Consider the following 24,667-nt stretch of genomic DNA (forward strand, 5'->3'; position numbering starts at 1 on the left):
TCCCCAATGAAAATGTGTTCTGGAATTCTTGCCCACTTTCAGTGTGTTCTGGTATGTGAGTGATGGGAATAACCAAAGCAGTTCAGTTTGTGAATGGAAAGTCCCTGAAATGAACAATAAGAGACCAACCAGCCGTAGCAAAGGCTACAGTGAAGGATAAACAATGCCACAGTGCCATCTATATGTAGACTGTAACTCTCCTCACTACTTGTTTCAAAGAAATCACATGATGAGTCACTTGACTTTTGGGTATCTGTCGCTCTGGGGTAAAGATTCCTCTAGGAACAGATATGGGATCAGCTTCCCCTCGTCCATTGCAAACCTTAACCATTAGTTGGGAAAATGCAAATCTGACCCAAGATCAGCGTTTTAGGGCAACTTCACCCTACTCCGTCTCTCGACATCAAAGTAGAAGTTGCCTCACCACAAACAAATCTTGGATCAGATTACCCTATTCCTTCTTGCCATCTTGTTTCTCTGCATTCTGCAAAGAATCAGGCAACTATGTGACATTCCAATTCAGGAAGAATGAAAAACAAGCTATTTAAATGTTCTATTTAAAAGGGAGCACATTTCACCTGTTGACTGGAAATACAAGACAGACAGGGGCTAACTCTTTCATAAAATAATGACCTATCATTTATTAATTAATGCCACTGTACCGAAATCCATGTGACGTTCGTAATTTCGAACAGAAGCAGCCATCCAGGTATAACCTCCAATGGTGTGCATGTTCCCAGATTCCAGTTTCAAAGAAATCAAGTGATCTTGACCACGCTGGGGCACGTTTGAAAGTAACGTCAGTGTTGGTGCACCATCTAGTGTTGAGTGTGCATTCTGCAATGTGTGACGTCGTCGTATTTCTTTGCGGGGCAAATCATGTTGTGCACGAAGCTCTCTTGAGTTTGTAAAACAGTATATTTTTCACAACATGTTCATGCAATTTGCGCCTCATAAAACCAGTGTATTGACTTAACCTAATATTGGACACCGTGATGGTTTATCGTTATCTATGCCTCGTCTAGCTATGCAAATGTCGGCCTGAAAAATGAAAGTGAAAGCAGTTTCTGCAGGCCACGGGGGAAGTCCGAAGACAAAATCATATTTCTCCATGCTTTAACAACTCCAAACTACACCAGAACAGTCGATAACACTGTCGAAGACAACCATGGCCAATATTTCAACAATTTACAAGCTATCGTTTCTCGCTTTTACTTACTTCATACAAGGTAAAATGATCGACTTTTCTTCGTGTATTTCCTTTCAACTATCCGGCATCTGTGGTGTAGCTTTTAAAAATATATATATTGAAGAATATTGAACATGACTTAATATATGATACAATTTGAAACAACTGCTGCTACCGTATCTACTTAATCTACATTGATCTGTGATACTTTTTACTTTTTCGCTTGTATATGCATTGCACTTGGTTGATTAATTTAGATAATTGCGTGAAATGACAAGCACACATAAACAGCCTTACATACGAATGCAATTGCTTTTTAAAATGTATTACAGTTCAATAATAGAGATGTACAGTAATAGGGACTTACAATATTTGTTGTTTTCACTGTCTGAATACTAAGCATCTCCATTTGCTCTTTCGATTGCCTTTTCATATCTATTCTTACCAAGCTAATCTACAGTAGTTTTATCTTCTCACCTGTCCACATTGACGGTCTCACATATTCACACAACTTTCTCATCCTTCTCTCTTCCAGTCTATGGGACCAGCTGTCCAGTTCTGGAGTGCTGGTTTGTCCAGGAGAAACCAGGTCGAGGTGGGGGATTCCCTGCTGCAATGATTCAGGAGAAGTCACTGCTGTATATCAATACAGACCCAGAGAGTGAACAAACCAAGTCACAGCAGGGACCATCTGCAGACATCAGCCATGATAGAGTCTACTACATCACTGGTCAGTACTTATACATTGTACATTATGTAGGACAATCTCTTTAGAAATCATGTAGGATTTGAATGACAAACCAGTCGCTGTTAAAGGTGCGCTCCGTCAATTTGGTGTTACAGCTCAACAATTCGCCATCCTCTAACACCAAGCCTCTCATTTAAGTTATACAAGACTACAAGAGTGTTGTCGTTTTAGGCAGAGCGTTTCAGAAAAATAAATGTTATTTCATTGAAAGGACCACCTCTACAGACAAATCTCCCTCTCTCTCATCAGACCCAGCAGCCATCCTCTGCAGTTCCTCTCTGCACCCACCAGAGGGCTCAGTCCATAAACCACAGTGTGAGATAAACCCCTTCATGCCCCAGCCCTCCACCGTTCAATGGGCAGTCCCGCTCACTGACTCTGCCCACAGTCCTATCTACCTGCAAGCTGACTGGTACTCTGCAGCCTTGCAGGGCCTGGACGGACAGCTGGCCCTATCCAGTGTCATGCGTGCTCCCACGGCAACCAAGGAACCCACTGGTAAAGAGCACTATGATCGAAAAATAATTACATTCTTCTTGAGCAAGGGTTGTTAAAGTCAGATTGTTGTATTTAACCATTACAAGTGTTAAAGATGGACTTCTAATCAAAATTGTATACAGTTACCAACACCACAGTGATAATGACTTATTATTAACCGGGGCTCCCGAGTGGCGCAGCGGTCTAAGTCACTGCATCTCAGTGCTAGAGGCGTCACTACATCTCAGTGCTAGAGGCGTCACTACAGACACCCTGGTTCGAATCCAGGCCATGATTAGGAGTCCCATAGGCCGGCGCACAATTGGCCCAGCGTCGTCCGGGTTTGGCCGGTGTAGGCCGTCATTGTAAATAAGAATTTGTTCTTAACTGACTTGTAAAATATTGAAAAGAAAGTAATTGAAATGAATTTGTCATATGCCATGAAGAAGTATAGAATCCAGTGATGTATATTACTACGCAATGTCACAGATAAAGCAGTGTGAAAGTTTAATGTCACTCTCCTACCCCTCTCTCTCTCTCTCCCAGTGGTGCTCAGTGTGTCCAGTCGAACCCCCTTGGTCCGTTCCAGACTCGGGGAACCGGTGGTTCTAGACTGTGGGTTCTGGGCGGAGGCCTCTTCTCCTCTCTCTAGCTCAGGCTTCGCCGTGGAGTGGCGCTACCAGTTCAGGGGCGATGGCCGTCTGGTCCTGGCCTACGACGGCAAGACTGACCGATTTGCCGAGACCAAGGAAAAGGGAGCGGGGCTAGACTTCACAGCTCTGCACGAGACAGGAAATGCCTCACTGATCCTGCAGGAAGCTGAAGTGCGCCACACAGGGACCTACATCTGCACGGCGTACTTGCCCTATCTCCTGGCTCAGGTGGCAGTGGAGCTGGAGATTGTAGGTGAGGAGAGATGAATACGCTTGATTAGTCTGCCAATACTAAAGCGTTGCAATGTTTGTTTTAGACCTGTAGAATTTCAACCACTATGTATTTACATGTATAGTATATTCACTGTAATAACTACTGTAACTCCATATACAGTACATTCTTATAGTGGTATAGCATTAGAAAACATGGCATTTATGTGTATAATCCTCTTACCTCATTCTCTCACTCCTATTTCTCCCTCTATCTCTCCCAGAGCCTCCGTCCCTCTCCATCTTCCCCTCCCCGCTCCCTCTCTCCGTGCCCGGACAGGTGGTGAAGGTGCAATGCGAGGCGTCAGGATTCTTCCCCCTCTCCCTGGAGTTCCACTGGGAGTTAACGGGGCCTGACGGCAAGGTCAGGCCCCTGGGTCAGGGCAGCGTGACAGGCCACAGGCAGGGCCCAGACAACACCTACAGCCAGACCACCCGTCTGGAGTTAGACTCAGCCAAGCTGGACCTTGGCCGTGGAGGGGAGGTCACCTGTGTGGCCGTCCATCCTGGAGGCACCCGGCGGGCCAGCGTCACCCTCAATGTCATCGGTGAGAGATCATTTAATAGAGCTGCATTGAGTTGATGGATGTTGCTCCTGGGTTCACTGATTCAGAGCCTGATATTTGTATCCCTGTAGAGGTAAAGGTTAGGATTGGGGTAAGGGAATCAATCTGTGGTTAGGGGCAATGTCTACCTCAAGCAATGTTCTTTACATTCCATACATGGGTCCATATAGCAGTGTCTCTAGGCCTACCAGTATAATAAAGCAATAAGGCCCTAGGGGGTGTGGTATATGGCCAACATACCATTGCTAAGTGCTGTTCTTTGCACGACACAACGCCACCTGCCTGGATACAGCCCTTAGCCGTGGTAGATTGGCCATATACCACAAACCCCAGAGGTTCCTTATTGCTAATATAAACTGGTTACCAATGTAATTAGAGCAATAAAAATGTATATTTTGTCATACCTGTGGTATACCTACTGATATACCACGGCTGTCAGCCAATCAGCATTCAGGGCTTGAACAGCCCAGGTTATAATTTCTGATATGCAATTACATTGATCTGAAAAGTCAAATACATTTGACTTGACACAACACAACTTATCCTGGGTATGTCTTAAATGTACTCTATCTCTTCATCCCAATCAGGTGTTAATGGTCCCTCCATTGAAGACTCCATGGCGATGGTTGCCGTGGCCCTGGGGCTCTATGGTTTAATCAAGATCGTCTCCTGGACATTTAGCTCTGGTAACTACAATCGGTTTGAACTAAGATACACAAAAAAAGATGTTGAAGCCGTGAAGCTACAGTGTGAATTTGGATCTTTCAAATTCATTTGGATCTTGTGTGTCAATCTAATGCTTGACCTTTTCTTGCCTTTATAGGGTCCGATGATACTAACTCACAAGAGAAGGTAATTGCGCTTTCGTAAATCTCGTCAGACATTTTGTAGTTAAGTGTAACTACTATGTGTCTATGTATATTTCCCAGCTAACACTGTCTTGCCCAAATTGGTTCTATCTCAAGCTGTATCCCTCTAGTTAAAACTCCAGCCCCTGGATTGTCAATCAATCAAATGTATTTACTATGGATTACTATGTAATATGATGACATTATCTGTTATGTAGGCCCTTGGATTTCTCCCATTGTCGTTTTTTGTTAGTTTACACACTTTGGGCTCATCCTTATCCTCTCTCAATTACAGAAAGTGAAGTAAATGTGTAAACACCTGGGATTCCCAGGTGAGTGTGTAATGGAACCAACAAAGCTGGAATTTAAGGAATAAAAGTGCACCGTTTTGTGGAAGGTGGTACACGGAAAGAAGATATTGAGTTTCTGACAGCATTTGAAAATGAACGATCTAACAAGTGGTCGGGGGAATAAAAGTATTTGATTGGGTGACTGATTTAAATATTGACATATTTAAATACGGTTATACAACTGTGAATTCCTCTGTAGAAGAACTCAAGAGACTTGTGCACATGAGCGTATGTACATATGGATGTAGATAGTTGTGTGTTGTGTTATTAGTGGTTCTATTGGGTTAATTGACCCTGGAATTAAAGATTGAACCCTGTCATTATTGGCTCTTCTATTGATTCTGAAGGTGAACATAAGACAAAATCCTTTCAATTGGAATTAGTAATTCCCTGGAAGTGTGTTTATATATTGTTTTCATTTAGTTTGTTTAGGGTTTTATTTAATTTGTATCTTGCCTTGTGTAGACGGTATATAGGCTATAGTGATGTTTTGTTTTTTGCTATTGATGTTGCTACCACCACATCAGAATTGTTAGATTAGTGTATTTGCCAGGAATGAGCAACAACTTTGAGCAAATGAGGACTATTTGTGATGGGATGTAATAAATTATTAATCTTCAAAGCATTTTCCCCATTGTTGAATTTGTGTTATTGGTCATGTGATAAGTAGATAAGAAGTACTTATCATATGAAAATCCTAGGATCTTTTGATTAGGGGTGCTTCTGCTTCCACACAACTTGACTCAAGGATGTGAATACTCGACGTTTTCCTTGGTCATAACCTAGCTGACTAAACTCAACTCCACGATTTAGAATGGAGTTGAGCGGCGACGAGTGTGTGCATCAAGTCTCAGTCAGTGGATTCTTGTAAAAATGTACATTCTTCCCACCCTGTACATGTTTGTCCTGTGTCACTGTGTTATTTTCTGTGTGTGTTGTAATCCATCGTTTTTGATAAAAGTACCGTTTTATGTGATGTCTGTCAAACTGCACCGTATCCACTGTTTTTCAATGGAGTAGGAAGTTACTTTATGCACTACCACTCTATACTCTTATATATATATATAACACGCAGATACACAGGACGAACACACTCTCAAGGTAGGCATTTAAGAATGGCCTTTTTTTCTTTCTTTTTTTTTTTACAAGTATAGACTGACAAGTGTATTCAGCCCAAACTCGTCGCTGCTGGAGTTGGCCTAGTTTTAACCATATGGTTGTACTGTCAGTTGCAAGGAGCGTAACTGTATTCGCCTAATCACTTAATCCAAATGAAATACACATTCTTCTTATTTTTTTATGTTAATGCTATCAATATTCATCGTACGAGTCTCAGAAAAACAAAATAACGAATTTGTTTAGGTAAATGCACTAATGCAGAAATCGCTCCGCCATTTCATGGTAGCTAAAATTCTAATAGTTTCAGTTTATGTGATAAAACAAGCAAGTATAATGTAGAAAATCATTTTACCAATCTATTCTTAAACTGTTGTGAAATATAGTATTTAACAAAAAATATTGTATTTTCAGCTGTTTGAAGCTGGTGTACAAAAACGAAAGTAAAAGACTAAAAAACTTAAGAACAAGAAGCATAGAAATAGCGCACATAGAACAATTCTAGCACTTCTTAAACGTGCTTTCAATGAAGAATGACAGATCCATAACACACATTTATATGTGAATTTGTTCGGGACGACCAAAAAGTGACTTATACAGCTTTAAACAAGCTGACGGGCAAATGTAGACAATTTGGACAAAACACCTGACATGTGAAACTGGAGTAAAGTGAATAGCCAATGATCGATGATGTTACTGAGCGACAACCAACCAACAACCAATGGTAGGCTTGAATGTTCCCGAGCTCTTCGGGGCGAGACATTTCGGTATCAAGCGGGTAAGTTGACTATCATTGTTTGGCCATAGCTAACCGTCTAACCACGGTCTTAAAACAGTAGCTTTATTATATACATCTGCATTTCATACATAAAGCTAGTAAAAGTATTTGTTTACATGTTGTCTTTGTCATACCCCTACCATTTTACCGGGAGAGATTGGCGCTTTCCTGAGCAGCAGCTAACATTAGCTTGTTGCTAACTGAGGTTAGCGAGCTAGCCAGCCAACAAGGAAACAACAAACACAACAGTGGTGTTTGGAGTGTTTTTGCAGTAAACGTGTTTTTTTTTCCTGACAGAAGTTTCAACCAGCTCAAATCTAGTTTAATCAAAAAAATTAACTACTTAAGCAAGAGTCCTCGACGTTAGCCTAGCATGCTAGCTCACGTTACTGGCGGTCAGTGTCTGTTTTCGTTGTAGATAAGCCTACAAAATATAAACAATGTTTGTTGTTATAACATTTGTTTTAGATCGTGCTGGTGAAAAGGGACAGGGTGGGGTTTACAATGGATAATAGGTAGCAGTGATGTTTGTGCCTGATCCTGTGTAATTGTCGTATTGTAAAAATGGTTGACCATTCATTGTATTGGATAGACTCACTAAACCAGATGGCATGACGGTGGTATGGTGCTTTTGAATTTGCCCAAGGCATCATTTTAACACAGTTGTTTTTGCCGTCCCTCAGCAAAGAATAGTCCCTATCTGATGGCGGTTGCCTCAGCAGTAGTGATGGACAGCATTGTAATCCTTGATGATGATGATGAGGAAGAGGAGAGGCCTCAACCCTCTTCCTCCACCTCCTCTAAACCCTCAGCCAATCATCGTACTCCCCCAAAAATCCAACAGCCCGCTCCAACTCACATCACCCAATCTCCTTTTGCCACAGTGAAGAAAGAAAGCCATGTTCTTAAAGCAGAAAACCAGAAGCTATTTACTGAGGTAAGAGGGTACATGGATGGATGGTGGAGATGTTTGGTGCAGTCACATTACAAATATGTCAGTGGAGCTGCAACACTGGAAAGCACAACTACGGCTGTGGCTTTGAGTCTTTGCAGGCTATTAGTCCATCACGATCATGTCAGATCACGGAAATCATAACGAATTTGTGCGTGATCCTTTCGAATTTGGGCCTTCCCACATCACTCTTAATCAGTGTTTTTTCAAATCCCATAGTTTTGCAGGCTTTTGCTCAATCCCAGCACTAACACACCTGATTATAACTCATCTTTAAGCCCATGTATTGAGCAGGAACAAAAGTCTGCACCAACCCTGTGTCCCCCCCAGTGGAAAGATTGAACAACATTCTTCTAAACCCTTCTCCCTCGTTCACTCCCCTCCCTCGCTTTGTTCAGTTTGTAGAGTACTGCTCGGCCCACACACAGGACTGCCCTGAGGTCATGACCTTCCTGCACGCCAAGCACTCAAAGGCCTCGCCGAACTTCCTGGCCTCGGTGGAGTTCCGCAACACGCTGGGCCGCTGCCTGACGCGCGCCCAGGCCCGCCGCACCAAGACCTTTGTCTACATCAACGAGCTGTGCACTGTCCTCAAACAGCACTCGGACAAGAGGAGGCAGACTGTCGTGAAGGTGGAGCCTACCGCCGGGGAGAAGAAGGAGATGAAAGAGGAGGCACCGACAGAGGAGCTACCGTCTACCTCAGGGCAGCAGGAAGAGAAGAACGAGGAGGAGGAGGAGAGGAAGACGAAGAAGGCTTCCCGGAGACAGGTCAGCAGCCCCAAGAATGGACAGAGTCCATGACTTCTCTATAGCTTTATTACTCTTCTGCCCTGTGCACTTGGTCACCCTCAAGGGTTTAAAAGCATTGATTTGGTGTAGATTACTATAATGTTTTGCATCTGATAGTTCATCATAAGGAGCAATGTGCCAGGCATATCTTCATATCTCGCTCGCTCTCTCAGATTGCGTACCTGGAGAACCTGCTGAAGATGTACAATGATGAGATCCGGCGGCTGCAGGAGAAGGAGCTGAGTGTCAACGAGCTAGAAGAGGAGGACTCCAGCTACATCCAGGAGCACAAGCTCAAGCGCAAGGTCAGATCACTGAGGCCTATTGGTTCCAATGGCTCAGTTGGTTGAAGTGTGACGCTTGTAACGCCAGAGCTGTGGGTTTGATTCCTGCTTGAGCCACATACTAAATGTGTTAACTGTACATGACTTTGATAGATAGAAGCCACTGAAGTCCTCTCTCTCCTCTCAGATGATGAAGATCTATGATAAGCTCTGTGAGCTGAAGGGCTGCAGCAGTCTGACAGGCCGAGTGATCGAGCAGAGGATCCAATACAAAGGGACACGCTACCCTGAGGTCAACAGAAAGGTAACCAACATATTGTTTATTGACAACCCAATGCTTTTTGACCACTGCTAATTTATGTTAAAAAGACTATGGATGAATATTAGATTTAAAACTAACCCCAGTATGAGATAATATCAAGGAATAGAAATAAATGCATGAAAACAATAACCATTTAAATTTTATTGGTCGCATGCAGATGTTATTGCGGGTGTAGCGAAATGCTTGTGTTCCTAGCAATTGATTTAGCTGTCCTTAGTGTTTGCTCATGGCGATACAGTACACTCTGACCCCTTCTCATCCTGCTCTTCCCACCCCCACTTGCAGATTGAGCGTTTCATCAACAGTCCCGAGGCCCAGCTGAATCCCCCCGACTACACAGACATCCTGCAACATATCCGCCGGGCCAACGAGCGCCACGGCCTCAACCTCAGCAAGAAGCAGCTGACCCAGATCGCTCAGGACGCCTTCCGCGAGACCGGCAATCGCCTGCAGGAGAGACGCCACCTCGACATGGTCTACAACTTCGGCTCGCACCTCACAGACCTCTACAAGCCCGGTAAGAGAGCGTAATACACACACCTTTACATTCCTAGTTGGAGCTGTATGTTTCCGTCTGTCTTTCTGTGTGTAAGAATAAAGAGAATTACACACTAGGCTGGAAATTACGATACGATATTATTACTATACTTATGTGCCGATTTAAAATATGTATTGGGATTCTCATGATTCTATATGTATTGCGATTCGATACTGTGATTTTATTGCGATTCGATGTTCTAAACATATTGCTCACCATGGGTGTGTTCGTAAATTCGCTCTGGCTATCTACTCAGATTTCTGAGCACTCTCGTGAGCATGCCAGAGCGCAGAATAACTGATGAATTCACGAACGTCGGCAAAAACGCATAATTATATTGTTGCCAGCTGCACAGTTACAGTCATCAACACTCTGGATAACATGAAAACAGCCTAACCAGCTCTGCTAGGGCGAGTAAAATGGTCAGTGAGCTGTTCCCACGTTTGTGTCTGGAAGTAGCTAGCCAACGTTAGCCAGTTAGCGTGGGTGCTTGACTGGCATTGTGAGGTCAGAACGCTCAGATCAACCCTACTCCTCGGCCAGAGTGTCCAGTGTGCTCTCTGAACGCTATGAATTTACGAACGGACAATCTGACAACGCTCTGAATTTACGAGCACCCTGAGGGCACTCTGGCACTCAAAATTGAATTGACGAACACACCCCCATACACATTAGAGCGGCAGGTAGCCTAGTGGTTAGAGCATTGGGCCAGTAACCGAAAGGTTGCGACATCGAATCCCCAAGCTGACATGGTAAAAATCTGTTGTTTTGCCCCTGAACAAGGCAGTTAACCCACTGTTCCTAGGCTGTCATTGTAAATAAGAATATCTGTTCTTAACTGACTTGCCTAGTTAAATAAAGGTTTAAAAAAATATATGTATGTATATATATACGTGTGTGTGTACCCCACACCCTCTGCTGCAGAGAGACAAGAGCCATAAATGTGTGTGTGAAGCTGTGAACCTGGTAGTTGACACACAATTACAGAAAGAGTGACACCAGTATGCTGCTTTGTGGATATCAGGTTGGATGTGTGGGAACTATTTAAGAAGATGGACTACGAAGTCACTAACTCTCACCACCCCCCCCTTTCATTTTGCCCACTCTTACCAGCCACTGACCCTGCCCTGTTGGACCCCACGTTGGCCCGTAAGCTGCGCACTAACCGGGAGGTGGCTCTCTCCAGCCTGGAGCAGGTCATCTCCAAATACGCCCTGAAGCAGGACGACACAGAGGAGGAGGAGAGGGCTAAACGGATAGAGAGAGAGAGGCAGAAGAAAGAGGTAGGAGGAGAAAGGTGTTGAAGGAGACCAATTTACATTTTAGAAATGACTGGAGATTATATTTTTAAAATGTTTTGTAATTCTGACCTGTTGTAGTCAGCCAACGCTTTTCCACATCTGCTTTGAAAATACATGGTATTTATTTACATGAATTACTATATCTGTCCCCACTCACTGTCTTGTCTTTTCTGTGTGTGTCGATGGAAGGGTCAGTCATCGGCGCTGGAGGCCACCACAGCCGATGACAATCCCCTGAAGAAGGGAGAGGATGGTGAGGGTGAGGAGCAAGCTGAGGAGGAGGATGATGATGAAGACGACGAGTCGTCTGATCCAGACATCGAGGAGGAGATCCAGGCCAGCAAATCACAAGCAGGGCCAGGTGATGAGGATGATAATTTGTATTATCCTGGGTTTTGGCAACAACATGGAGAAATCAAATTTAAAAAATCTGTTTTCAACTGATTTGGGTTTTCTTTTTTCAGAGGATGATGAGGAGGAGGACAACGAAGTAGAGGCAGCAAACGAGAGTGAGAACGAGGTGGATGGTGGGAGTGACAGAGACCAGGATGGAGGAGAGGATGAAGGGAACGCTGAGGTGGACAAAGACTCCGTGATGAGCGGAATCAGCCCCATTTCCCGGGTTGACACCCCACGGATCTCCTCCTTAGTCGACGAATCCCCCACAGACAGCCCCAGCCAATCAGAGGTGATGGAGGTAGACAAGGGGAACAAATCATCCAATACCAACCTGACAAAGGAGGACATTGTTTCCTCCAATCACGTTTCAGCTGTGTCAATAAGCACTAGTGTGGAAACGAAGGACTCCTCAGCCTCCCCCATGGCGGCGAATCAGGTCTCTTTGCCACCGTCACCGGTGCTAATTTCGACCAATGAGGACTCCTGCACGGTCATCACTGAGACGAGGTCAGCGAATTGCAGCCCCAGGCCACCCAGTCCCAAAGACACCTGCAGAGGCAGGAAGAGAAAGAGGAAAGAGGAGGAGGTGAAATCCAGGAAGTCTTACAACGGGGTTCTGAGGCACCACAATGGGAGGTAAGGCTGTAGCACCAAAATGAATGATGGGAGAGAAAAAAAATCCATGGAGATACCTATCCATTTTCAAATGTGGAGACTTGAATGAATGAATTCTCTCTGTCCGTGTGCAGTGACCGTGACCTCCCTCACATGGATGTGGTGACCAGTAGCCCCCTGCAGGCGGACTCCACCAGGGCAGACTCTCCCACCCAGGAGATGGTCACCAGCTCCCAGTCCACTCCGCCTCCCAAGAAAAACAAGGTGAGGGTAAATGATGATTGCTGATGTTTAAATATCATTACACGACACATTTTTTCCACATATGCTCAGCATATCAAACATACAGTGCATTCGGAAAGTTTTCAGACCCCTTGACTATTTCCACATTTTGTTACGTTACAGCCTTATTCTAAAACGGATTCATGTATTCCCCCCCATCAATCTACACACAATACCAAATCGAAAACAGGTTTAATTTAAATAGAATAAAAGAGAGCCGCACATTCTAGGAGCTCAGATGCAAAAATGTAATACCAACGTTTCGACAGCCAAGCTGTCTTCATCAGGGTATACCTGATGTCGAAACGTTGGTATTATATTTTTGCATCTGAGCTCCTAGAGTGTGCGGCTCTCTTTAATTTTCAAGTTTCTACTCCGCTAGCCAGCACCTCGTCTTAATAGGTGTGCGTTTAAATAGAATACCTTATTTACATAATTATTCAGACCCTTTGCTATGAGACCCAAATTTGAGCTCAGGTGCATCCTGTTTTCATTGGTCATCCTTGAGATGTTTCTCCAACTTGATTGGAGTCCACCTGTGGTAAGTTAAATTGCTAGGACATGATTTGGAAAGGCACACACCTGTCTATATAAGGTCCCACAGTTGACAGTGTATGTCCAGTGTTTCTCCTTGCTGTGGTGCTTGCGCCGCAGCAAAATCATTTCCGCCACACAACAACAAAAATATGGAACATGAACAAATATTTCTGCTGAGGCGCATTTTGAGGATGCTAGAACAGTCCACATGTACTTTTCCTCTGCAAACAAAACAAGTAATTCGTAGGAAAATCAAACAACCCCATAGAACAGCTTATATATATATATATATATATAACACACACACATAGCTAAATATTCCTCTTGTGGCGCATTGATGTTACAAGTGCTATAGGGAGGGAAACATGCATTCTATGCTGCTGCTACTCTGTTATTATCTATACATAGTCACTTTAACTCTACCTACATGTACATATTACCTCGACACCGGTGCCCCTTGACATTGACTCTGTACCGGTACCCCTTGTATATAGCCTCGCTATTATTTACTGCTGCTGTTTAATTATTTGTTATTCTTATCTTACTTTTTGGGGGGTGTTTTCTTAACTGCATTGTTGATTAAGGGCTTGAAAGCATTTCACAGCGCGTGTGACAAATAAAATTTGATTAAACCGAGATTGAACTCTTTGGCATGAATGCCAAGCCTCACGTCTGGAGGAAACCTGGCACCATCCCTACGGTGAAGCATGGTGGTGGTAGCATCATACTGTGGGTATGGTTTTCAGCTGCAGGGACTGGGAGACTAGTCGGTATCGAGGGAAAGATGAACAGAGCAAAGTACAGAGAGATCCTTGATTGAAAACCTGCTCCAGACCTCTCAGAACCTCAGACTGGGGTGAAGGTTCACCTTCCAACAGGACAACGACCCTAAGCACGCAGACAAGACAAAGCAGGAGTGGTTTCGGGACAATTGTCTGAATGTCCTTGAGTGGCCCAGCCAGAGCCCAGACTTGAACCCTATCTAACATCTCTGGAGACCTGAAAATAGCTGTGCAGCAACGCTCCCCATCCAACCTAACAAAGCTTGAGAGGCTCTGCAGAGAAGAATGGGAGAAACTCCCCAAATACAGGTGTGCCAAGCTTGTAGCATCATACCCAAGAAGACTCGAGGCTGTAATAGCTGCCAAAGGTTCTTCAACAAAATACTGAGTAAAGGGTCTGAATACTTATGTAAATGTAATATTTCAGTTTACTTTTCATAAATTTGCAAACAATTCTAAACTTGTTTTTCTTTGTCATTATGGGGTATTGTGTGTCGATTGAGGGGGACAATTTAATCAATTTTAGAATAAGGTTGTAACAAAATGTGGAAAAAGTCAATGGATCTGAATACTTTGAATGCAGTGTGTGTGTGTGTGTGTGTGTGTGTGTCATGCTCTAACTCCACTGCTGTGACGTCACTTGTGTACACTATACAAACCTCTTAACAATCTCCACTTTGTCATTTTCAGGTCAACGTGGCCACTCAATGTGACCCGGACGAAGTGATCGTCCTATCGGACTCAGAATGACCTCTGCCCCAACCCTACTGGGTGTTCAGGCTTCCCATTGCTAGCCTGGAACCAGGTCTGTTTATGCCGCACAAACAGATCTGGGACCAGGCCATCCCATTACTGCCTCTTGACTTCCAAACCAGTGCCTGCTAATGTGAACTCTTGAAAATGCACACATTTTCAGATGGGAGAGAGCAAACTTTTCATTACAAATTGAAACTGGCAATGGACGTGGTAGTTTACCACCAGTGTTTACATTTTGTATTTATATGCCAATTTTTGCCCAGCGTCTGGATTGTGTGAGGGAGCAGTATCACGTCAGGTTATTTTTGTATTTTAGCTGTAAAAATGAGTTCAATTAGATATTATTTTACCCGTTTTTATATATTTCTTTTGTCAATCCTTTTAGGTGGGTGAATGAATGGGTGTCTGTTCGTATTCTAGAATGCCGGCAATAGAAGATGAACCAGCGGAACACCGAAGTACTGTATCTTAGATTTTATACAGAGCCAATACACAATCTACACGTCCATCTGTCAGCGTAATCATGGATCATTTGCTGTGTGGTTGCTGTGTTCACGTAGTGCAACCTAATGGCCTGAACAACGCTATTTCTCTCAAGTAGTTACAAGAGCAACTTGGTGGCAGATTGGCCATTTGTGTTCAAGGTGCCAAATGAACATAATTGAGCAGATGCATTGACGTAAACTGCCAGGTACAGCTTTGCATTAACGTGAAATGTAGTGCAGTGTCCTACTTTATGCAGGCATAACCCCCTCCCTGAAGAAATGTTCACATTGACTTCACAGAAATAGCTGTGTTCATGCTGATGGGTGTTGTTGTAGGGGAAGTTCATTTTGGCATGTAGTAAGCAGGTAGGTGTTTAGGTTGATTTGCATCAAAGGAACGTTCATAACGCCTCTTGCTTGAGACTGCAAACGGTGGTAATGATTTAATCAGACTCATTCTTTTTCAAACCTCCCTAAGACACTGATTGGATTCCGTAAGAGGGTTACAGGGAAGGTCACTTATTTGTTATCTAATTTTTCTTTTAGTACACTGAGAAGCAAAGATCACATTTCCTTTTAAATAAACTTTGATAAATGAAAGTGCTTTGTGGTAACTCATTTAAAGCAATTCGGTAAGTTGTCCTTGCAAACAAAGTGCCACATTGTTGCCCAACGTTGTTGAACAAGGCAGATAGATTTTCCGTGGAATTGGTAATCACATGTCAGAAATGCGTGTTTGTTCTACATACCATATTTCTATCTGAACACTCCACAGGTGTTTTGTGGGTAAAGGCAGAGAAAAACATGAATTGTACATTTGGAAATGCAAAAAGATTACAGAAATGAACTTTATACTTATTATTTAACTTGGCAAGTCTATTAAGAACAGTGTGTGCTTTGGGGACCTAGATCCAACCCTGGGGGGGTTGCAAAAATGGCAAAAAATGACATACCCAAATTCAACTAAATGTGACTGATCGAAACGGGTGCTGTATGTGGAGGATGAGGGTTGCAGTAGGTATCAGAGGGGAGTGAGACTTGAGGGTTTTATAGAACACATCACTGATGCTTATTTATAAGGAGCCTTGGTGGCAAATCGGATGGCCAAATGGTAAAGAACATCTAGCCTCTCGGGAGCACCTTTACCTGACGATCTATAAATTACATCTTCCTAATCTAGCATGGGTAGGATGGTCACCCAAATCAGGGTTAGTTTGTCAGCTGGGGTGAAAGAGGAGCGATTACGATAGAGGAAACCAAGTCTAGATTGAACCTTAGCCTGCAGCTTGGACATGTGCTGGGATAAGGATGGTGTACTGTCTAGCCATACTCCCAAGTATGAGATGACTACCTCAAGCTCTAAACCCTCAGAGGTAGTAACCACACCTGTAGGGAGCGGGGCATTCTTACCGAACCACATGACCTTTGTTTTGGAGGTGTTCAGAACAAGGTTAAGGGCAGAGTAAGCTTGCTGGACACAAAGCTTTGTTGTAGAGCGTTCAACATAAAATCTGTGGAGGGGGCAGTTTAGTACAAGACTGTATAAAGACAAATGAAGGCCTTTAAAAAAAAAAAGTTATTTCTTTTGTAACAGATCACACATGGGAACAAGGCACAGCTTGCTAAATTACACCAGGTATTTTATTTAGCCTTTTGATAAAGATCACATTGATGTACTTGGCCTAAAGTAACAATGTCTAAGAAAGACTTGCGCCTCGCTCACACCGACTGCGTCATTGTGTTTTGGTACACCAGAAGTACATTCATTTCCAATGGAACACTGCGTTTGCCTTGCAGCATGGCAGTTGCAGTGCGTTCTGTGTGGTGCATACGTTGGATTTATCGAACGTATGCATGAAATGGTATGCGTAGAAGGCTTGACAGACATTATAGAAGGTGAATGTTGAATTTTTGTTGCACACATCGACGATGCTGCGCAATGACGCTGTAGGTGTGATCGAAGGCATTAGGCAACAACTCCGGTTCCACACACGTGCAACAACAGTGTTCAATATCAAATAATATGTAACTCAAAATATGCACTATTCAGAAGTTAAACAGTATATTTCAGACCTAGTGTACAGTAGCAACAAGCTTTCTATATTTTAACCTCACAATTTTTACCTTTATGAAAAAAAGGTATTTATCCTGCCATAAAGATGACAACTGGATACTGGCTGTTAAGTGTCATACAATAGTACAGACTTTAAGATCAACTGATGAAAACCTGTTACATGAAGTTGAATCCTTTTATGTGATGTAAATGCTATGAAATGCAGCCAGGCAAGTTATTGAACAGTCCTCTATTGAAACCATACTGTAAAGTCTTGAAACAGTCCATGGAATTCCTTTTCAATCTCACAAATAGCAGCCAACTTGAGAATTAAGAGGGAGTCAATACGAAACTCACTATTGACCAAAAGCACTTTCTCTATAAACAGTGGGGTTTGAAATTGACACCCTTGATCATGAGAAAAATGACTAAAATACTGAGCTATATTATATGCTAATACAATGCTAAGAGAAATCCATTTAGTTTAATATTTTGTTTCCCTCAAAAAGGTAGGGGTAAAAATGGACACCACTGTTTTTGATACCTCACCTTGTGACGATAATGACATTGAGCCTTTTTAAACATGTTTTATGAGATTGGAGAACACATTGGGAGGGATCTTAGACCATTCCTCCATACAGAATCTTTCCAGATCCTTAGTCTGCGCTTATGGACTGCCCTTTTCTGTCTGGAGACAGATGGCCATTTCTTTGTGGATTTTGATGTGTGCTTGGGGTCATTGTCTCACTGGAAGATCCAGTTGTGGCGAAGTTTCCTCCTCCTGGCCAAAATGTCCTGGTACTGGGTCAAGCTCAACTCTTAGTCTCTGGATTTGAAACCCAATTGAAGAGGGCAGTCCATAAGTGCAGATAAAGGATATCAAGGATGTGGAAGAGTTTTGAATGGAGGAATGTTCCAAAAATCCCTCCCAAAGTGTTCAACAACTCATTAAACATTTTAGAAAAAGGCTCTGTGCAGTTATCCTCACAAGGTGGGGTATTGAAAAAAGTGGTGTCAGGAGTAAAATTATTATGTTTGAGACTTAAGACAATCTTTCTCTGAGCAATTGTATTAGTATAAAATAATATTTCCAATTTTCTTTTGCATACAATATAGCTCAGTATTAACATTTATACTCTTTATCAAGGGTGTCTATTTTGAGACCCTACACCCACTGTATGTTCTAGTAAGGCAGTCAAATTAAGCATATAAATTCGTGTTAAATAGTTCAATATTCCCTATTTGATAAATCTAAACATATCTTTCATTATATACACTTAGTTTACGCTCACTTCAAATGCAATTTCCTCAACTGCTGCAATCATGACATTTTACCACATGATTTAACAGATAAGCACACAAAGACTACAAGCAACAAGTTTTTCTCCTGAATAAAAACATAGCCACAACCTTCATAGAAGGTAAAACCCTGGTAAAAACATACAGAATCCTGGTGGATACAGCTTTGTTGAGCCTGCCTACTGTTAATAGTACTCAATGTCTCTCGAGGCATGCATTGGAATTTGGCAGTTTGAGTAAGGAATGATCCGTAAGTAACCCAAGTGTCAGACTGTAATGCTTTGTTGTCTACGATCAATATTAAATGAGGATGACTTGTAAACACACTATACACTTTATAGTTTTGCACCTGTCATAATGGGAGCAGATTAGTAAGTGATGTAATACTGTACCGTAACACTGGAATTGGACATTGAACACATCACCCATGTGGAAGGGCATCCTGTGAAACAAGACCGCAGTACTGCCAGGGTCTTCTTCACAGACACTTACTTGAAATGCACTCATTCCCTGGCAGAACAAAGCGTAGAATATTGTAGAACACATCACTTGCAACTTTCCTCTCTATTTCAAGTTTAGACTTTGCCAAAAGTGTTGTTGGTAAGTCATTATCTCTTTTGATTTTTGGTTTTCTTACTGGCATGTGCCACAAAACAGTCATACAGAGAATAACCTTGACATGTCCAGTACACTGAACTGTACAATGGTCCATAGCCATTTTCCAAGGAGGGGCACTTTCCAGAGGTCATTGGAATACCTCTCCAAAGCCCCTTGTCTTAAACACACAAATGGTGTTCACCCGTTTGGTTAAGTGACACTATCATTATCACCAACCTCAGACACTTCCTCCTCACACCCACCTTGGCTGACCCCCAGACCAAACACAGAACCTTGACCCTGCAACACACTCTGAGAGTTGACTCCTAAGTGCGCTCCTGCACTGGCCATGGTCAGGCAAGAGACGGCATTGCTGCTGCTACCTGTACTGGAATGATGTGGCGACAAGACAGAGATCCCAGTCCTGCCACCAACGGCATCTTGACTGGCCGAGAGGGGGAGATGAGAGAGGTGCTGAGGGGAGACGCCATCAGTGCGGTCGGACCCTCCCCCATCCTCGCGCCTGCCAGCCGCCCCGCCACGTCTCTCACAGTGGGAGCGGTGCCGCATGTAGCTGTCGCGCCACATGAACTTCTTGCCGCAGCCGTGGCAGTCGTAGGGCTTGAGCCCCGTGTGGGTCTTCATGTGCTCTGTCAGGTGGTGCTTCATCTTGAACTTCTTGGCGCAGACGGGGCAGTTGAAGGGACGCAGGTCCAGGTGCATGTTGATGTGGCGGTCACGCATGCTCTTGTGGGTGAAGGTCTTTCCACAGTGGCACATGAACACCTTCCCTGAACCCCCGCCACCACCCCCATCCAGTCCATCTATGCCACCGCCCAAACCCCCCTGTGCTGACAAATGGACCGCTCCATGCTCTAAGTTTGGCCCTTTAAATGGTGCCCCAGCCATGCCTATTCCTATGGGTTGAGAGGAGTCTAAAGAGGATTGGCTGTACATGAGGATCTGGTTGCCTTGCATGTCTATGGGAAAGAGCTGAGCTCTAGCAGCAGCAGAAGACTGGACTTGGCCGAGTAGGGCAGAAACAGCTCTGCCACCACTCTGACCAGCACTGTCATGAAGGTGCTGTGGGGGAGTCTGGTCCATCAAACCACTGTCAAACTTGAGGTAGTCTTCAGAAGATTGGCAGTAATCCATCTATGAGAAAAACTGATTCAGTTTGGTAACGCTCCAAAAAGACAGAAACTGACAGTTGTCCTCATGATAAGTTAGAATGGTAAGTAGCCACATACACAGACAAACATTTCGCATCAAGGTTTTGACTAACCTGTGTCTCCATCTCATGGTCCACTCTGCTCCTCAGCTCTCCAGACAGAGTCCTGACATTGGATATGTTGAACGTCCTCTCCCTCTCCCTCAACATCTCCAACTCTCTCTCCTCTACCTCATCTGGCCCTTCCTCCCCCGACACCACAATCAGGTCATCGTCCTGTGGTCTCTCCGTCTTCACCACCAACCACTGCTTCCGGGGCATGATGCTGGGCTGGCTGTAGGTGGGTCGCTTCTGGAGAGGGGAGGCGCCCCCGTCTTGGTAGGACGACACTCCGAAGCTGTCGCTGACTCCAACCTCTTGGTCCGAGACAGAGGTTGTCCGTTTCCTCTTGCTGCTCCCTTGCTTCCTATGGTACAGGAGCTCTTCTTCATCCTCCTCTTCGATCAGGAAGGCCTCCTCGGCCCCAGAAGGGGTGCAGTAGCTGGGAGTGGCGTTCACGCCTTCCTGCCCTGCAGCTCCAGCTGCCCCCCCTCCGAAGTTGACATCTCTGGGGCTGAAGTAGTTGGTGCTGCTGGGAGACTGGCTCTCACTCAGGGACGGGCGGCTGGGAGGGTGAGGGGCTGCCTGGGTGTTGCTTCCACCTGCTTGGGCACTCCCAGCCCCTAGGGAGCTTTCACTGCTACTGCATCCAGGGTTCCCCTGCACTCCCCCAATGACCCCCTGGGATGCGCTACCCACCACCCGCCCCTCTTTGAGGAGCTCTGTGCACTTGTCCACGATGTGCCACATCTGCAGCACGCTGCCCACGGTGAGGTAGTTGACGATGTCTTCGCGGAGCATGCGCAGCTGGCCCGTGTAGGCGCAGCTCAGGACACTCTCGAACGCCAGCGGGTCCATGACGGCAGGGATGGAGACAGTGGACATGTTCTTCAAGAGCACCTGGGGGGGGGCAGTTAATGATGGCTGGTGACATCCCAATGCACAGAATCAAGGTTATCGTAAGCTCTCACTTTAGTGCAGCAAGTTGCATAGTGCCATAGGCCTTGGACGAAAACTATCTACATGAGACACTATCAGAGGCTGTTAGAGTTAAACTAAGTTCAGTCTGGCTCTGCAACGCACCAGCAAGCAGAACAAGACACACACCTGGTCGTGAAAGTAGGGTGAGGATGCAGCTAGCACGCAGCGGTGGGCCTTGAACACCTTCCCCTGGACCTGGATGGAGAGGTCACAGAGCTGGCCCTCCTCACGCTGCCGATTCAGGCTGTCCAGTACAGACGCCTGGGAGCTGGGGAAGCACACCTGAACCACCGAGCCAGAGGGGGCACCTGAGCTGCTACAGCCCTGCCCCATTGACAGAGAATGCATCTAAGCTTTTGAAGAGATGGAAAGTTAAGTTTGTGACAGAATAATTCAAAGGCCATGTTATATCAAGTGGTGGATGAATGTTTTATATCCTTTCATTTACCTACAAGTAGGCAGTTTTCCTAAGATTGACCCTTTATTAGTGCTTATTAATGCCTACTACAAAACATTGTTCAACCACATTCCCGAAACAGTATTATGAAATTGCACTAGGTGGTCAATCAACCAATCAAAACTAATGTAATGTAAGCTAAGCTTTACAGATCACAACCGATTCTTTCTTATAATACATTGACTCAAATTTCTCTGAATGACAGACACTACCTTGAGACTCAAAAACATTTATTAACATTTTGCTGGGGTTAATGTTTACAGCCTACAGATTGGTTCTATAAATCAAAGTTGTCACATGCATAGCAAAATAACATATAGCAATGCAATTAGTTAGCACAGGCTTGCAGTCAGTCAATTATTCTAACCAGCTAGCATTTGTAGCCAATCTAGCTCGCTAGTAGTAAAGCAAGCTGCTGTGTAAACAGTCTGCGCCGGTGGACATGCGTTGAAAAGGCAGTGTTTGGAGTTTCTCTCGTTAAAAAGCATAGTAATTTTCAAGCTCTTAATCGTGAGAGCATCATTTAGCTACAACTAAAAACTGCCTTCAATGTCTATCTACTGGTAGCTAGCTAACATTGGCTTGTTAAAACGTATCTAGCTAGCAAGCTAAACACAATTTACCGTTTCAGAATGTGCACCTTTGAAACATTTATGTCAAGCCAGACTCTATACCGACAAGCTACCCTCTCTCCGTTGTTTACATATACATTTCCAATGGTATGATTTGTTTTCCATCGTGTTTTGCATACAACCCATCATGCGCCGCCTTTGAAGAAATGCCAGACGAGTAAAAAAGTAGCAGGGTTGTCTCGATTACCGACTAGACACTGGAGGTAGCATAGCAACCAAGCTAATTCAACCTCTTGTGGCGTTTAGTGAAAGTGGTAAAACAAAGAAGAGGTTAGTTAATTAAACCAGATGTATACTGGACAAAAATATAAACGCAACCATTTCAAAGACTTTACTGAGTTACAGTTCAAGGAAATCAGTCAAATAAATTCATTAGGCCCTAATCTATAGATTTCACATGACTGGGAATACAGATACGCATCTGTTGGTCAGTTACTTTAAAAAAAACTAGAGGCGTGGATCAGAAATCCAGTCAGTATCTGGTGTGACCATTTGCCTCATGCAGCATGACATATCTAGACTCGATCAGGCTGTTGCTTGTGGAATATTGTCCCACTCCTCTTCAATGGTTATGCGAAATTGCTGGATATTGGCGGGAACTGGAACACACTGTCGTACACGTCTACCCAGGGAATCCCAAACATGCTCTATGGGTAACATGTCTAGTGACCCCTCAGGTGGATGGATTATTTTGGCAAAAGAGAAATTAACAGGGATGTAAACAAATTTGTGCCCAACATTTGAGAGAAATCTTTTTGTGCAAATGGAACATTTCTAGGATATTTTATTTCAGCATGTGAAACATGGGACCAACACTTTACATGTTGCGTTTATATTTTTGTGGATATAATGAGATGTTCATATCTCCGCCCTAGGCGGGAAGGCTTGCGGCAAGTTTAAGTCTGCATATTAAACCCATAGAAACACATTGGGCTTATTTTGAACATATTTAGTGGAGAGTGAGCGCTCTCACTTCGCCTCTTCCTCTCTGAATAAATTGTATTTCAGTTTAACCTCTCTGAAACAGATATGGAAGGTAACATTATCAGACGAAATAACCATTCTGCTTAGCGGGGGAGATTTTAGCATGTAAATCTTGGTGGGGCAAACAATAAATGTTTATGCATGCCAGCAAAGCCACAACACTAAACAATACATTCATTGCGCTATAACCGTGACAAAACAGTGCCGACAAACTGTTGGGACAGCTTTATGTAGGCCCTAACAGTAGAGCTTTCTTTTCAGCACCATGGAGTGAATCCTTACACCTGGCTATCAGCAGAGCCTTGTCTGGCAGCGAAACAGTTAATTCAGCCTCATTTACTGCCTTTTTGAAAAACAAAGCTGATATGGCTGACTTGATTAAACAAATGTGGTTTCTACTGACAGTTGAGATGTACAGACTATGGTATAAGGGGACGACGAGCGGATAAGAGGCTATCCGTAATTTCGATTAAGACGTTAATGCTAGGACAGACGTAGTCAATATAACTATTTGTTCAGCTTTTGAAATCTACAGCGACAGAATTCAGAACATGGTTCATCCTTACAGTATTCTCCCTGTACACCAAGCCAGAACCGTAGGATAAATAAATGGGGGCATATAAACAGACTAGGAAAGCTCTTACAATATTCAATGATTACATTTCTCTAAAACAGGCTATAGGCTACATCTGCAACATCAAGTCAGAACAGTAGGCTAAATTATTTGGGTGATGCACATGGGCTACTAACAGTTTACTACACAACATACACTTAGTATTACATTCTTGCCTACAGTATACATATCTCCTTGACATATGACAATTTATGCAGCATTATACACAACATTTTTGGACTCACCTTGTGCTATGCTCACTTGAACAGGAAGGTGGTGCAGCGGTCCTAATTGTGGGCTCTAGAAAGAGGCCCGAAATCCCGAGTTGGCATTCCAAGTTGGATGACCGTTAAATTATATTCCCAGTCGGAGCTAGTTTTATCCAAGGTCCCAGTAGTCTTGAACTCACTTAAGTTTGAGATTTCCCAGTTCTGAAGTTCCGATTTTTTTGAACACGGCAGAAGTCATGCTGAATTGACAGCTTGGCCAATGTATTCAAACTTATGGCCCATAGCGTTACCCCCTTTTTTGTGATATCCAATTGGTAGTTCCAATCTTGTCTCATCGCTGCAACTCCCCTATGGACTTGGCAATGGTGGAGATCCAAGCTGCACTGCTTCTTGACACACTGCTTGCTTAACCCGTGTCAGAGGAAACACTGTCGAACTGACGATCAACGTCAGCCTGCAGGTGACCGACCCTCCACAAGGAGTCGCTAGAGCACAATGAGACATGGACATTC

General features: G+C 43.9%; 3 protein-coding genes across 5 annotated transcripts; 2 read left to right on the plus strand and 1 right to left on the minus strand.

Moving 5' to 3' along the window:
* Positions 1–844: 844 nt before the first annotated feature.
* On the plus strand, positions 845–5,726 carry LOC112264792 (tapasin). Its single transcript, XM_024441639.2, has 8 exons — positions 845–1,229; positions 1,725–1,919; positions 2,187–2,435; positions 2,961–3,320; positions 3,562–3,885; positions 4,491–4,589; positions 4,727–4,755; positions 5,047–5,726. Exons 1-8 carry the CDS (start codon positions 1,169–1,171, stop codon positions 5,056–5,058), a joined length of 1,329 nt encoding a protein of 442 aa, XP_024297407.1. The 5' UTR covers positions 845–1,168; the 3' UTR covers positions 5,059–5,726.
* A 1,033-nt stretch (positions 5,727–6,759) lies between these two features.
* Positions 6,760–15,639, plus strand: LOC112264793 (death domain-associated protein 6-like). Of its 2 annotated transcripts, XR_006078613.1 has the most exons (12): positions 6,760–6,995; positions 7,679–7,932; positions 8,346–8,717; positions 8,912–9,043; positions 9,210–9,326; positions 9,630–9,861; positions 10,996–11,165; positions 11,373–11,544; positions 11,648–12,218; positions 12,332–12,461; positions 14,489–14,603; positions 14,940–15,639. XR_006078613.1 is itself a non-coding variant. In XM_042295600.1 (11 exons), exons 1-11 carry the CDS (start codon positions 6,905–6,907, stop codon positions 14,546–14,548), a joined length of 2,301 nt encoding a protein of 766 aa, XP_042151534.1. In that variant the 5' UTR covers positions 6,760–6,904; the 3' UTR covers positions 14,549–15,639. The 2 variants fall into 2 exon arrangements, 1 of the variants encoding a protein (XP_042151534.1); XM_042295600.1 differs by having other exon boundaries at positions 14,489–15,639.
* Positions 15,640–16,595: 956 nt separating this feature from the next.
* Positions 16,596–22,691, minus strand: LOC112266021 (zinc finger and BTB domain-containing protein 22-like). Of its 2 annotated transcripts, none has more exons than XM_042295602.1 (4): positions 22,320–22,691; positions 21,366–21,587; positions 20,274–21,158; positions 16,596–20,143 (listed from the first exon to the last, which is right to left on the minus strand). In XM_042295602.1, exons 2-4 carry the CDS (start codon positions 21,585–21,587, stop codon positions 19,199–19,201), a joined length of 2,052 nt encoding a protein of 683 aa, XP_042151536.1. In that variant the 5' UTR covers positions 22,320–22,691; the 3' UTR covers positions 16,596–19,198. The 2 variants fall into 2 exon arrangements, with proteins under 2 accessions (XP_042151536.1, XP_042151535.1); XM_042295601.1 differs by having other exon boundaries at positions 21,366–21,592.
* Positions 22,692–24,667: the final 1,976 nt, after the last annotated feature.

This window comes from Oncorhynchus tshawytscha, linkage group LG13 (assembly GCF_018296145.1).
Source record: "Oncorhynchus tshawytscha isolate Ot180627B linkage group LG13, Otsh_v2.0, whole genome shotgun sequence".
NCBI lineage: Eukaryota > Metazoa > Chordata > Actinopteri > Salmoniformes > Salmonidae > Oncorhynchus > Oncorhynchus tshawytscha.

Coding starts and splice junctions, on each gene's coding strand:
- LOC112264793 (XM_042295600.1), top strand. CDS start 6,905: ATGATGTTACTGAGCGACAACCAACCAACAACCAATGGTAGGCTTGAA. Junction 6,996..7,678: donor GACATTTCGGTATCAAGCGG/GTAAGTTGACTA, acceptor GCCGTCCCTCAG/CAAAGAATAGTCCCTATCTG. Junction 7,933..8,345: donor ACCAGAAGCTATTTACTGAG/GTAAGAGGGTAC, acceptor CGCTTTGTTCAG/TTTGTAGAGTACTGCTCGGC.
- LOC112264792 (XM_024441639.2), top strand. CDS start 1,169: ATGGCCAATATTTCAACAATTTACAAGCTATCGTTTCTCGCTTTTACT. Junction 1,230..1,724: donor TTTTACTTACTTCATACAAG/GTAAAATGATCG, acceptor TCTCTCTTCCAG/TCTATGGGACCAGCTGTCCA. Junction 1,920..2,186: donor TAGAGTCTACTACATCACTG/GTCAGTACTTAT, acceptor CTCTCTCATCAG/ACCCAGCAGCCATCCTCTGC.
- LOC112266021 (XM_042295602.1), bottom strand. CDS start 21,587: ATGCATTCTCTGTCAATGGGGCAGGGCTGTAGCAGCTCAGGTGCCCCC. Junction 21,159..21,365: donor CACCCTACTTTCACGACCAG/GTGTGTGTCTTG, acceptor GCCCCCCCCCAG/GTGCTCTTGAAGAACATGTC. Junction 20,144..20,273: donor ACCATGAGATGGAGACACAG/GTTAGTCAAAAC, acceptor TTTTTCTCATAG/ATGGATTACTGCCAATCTTC.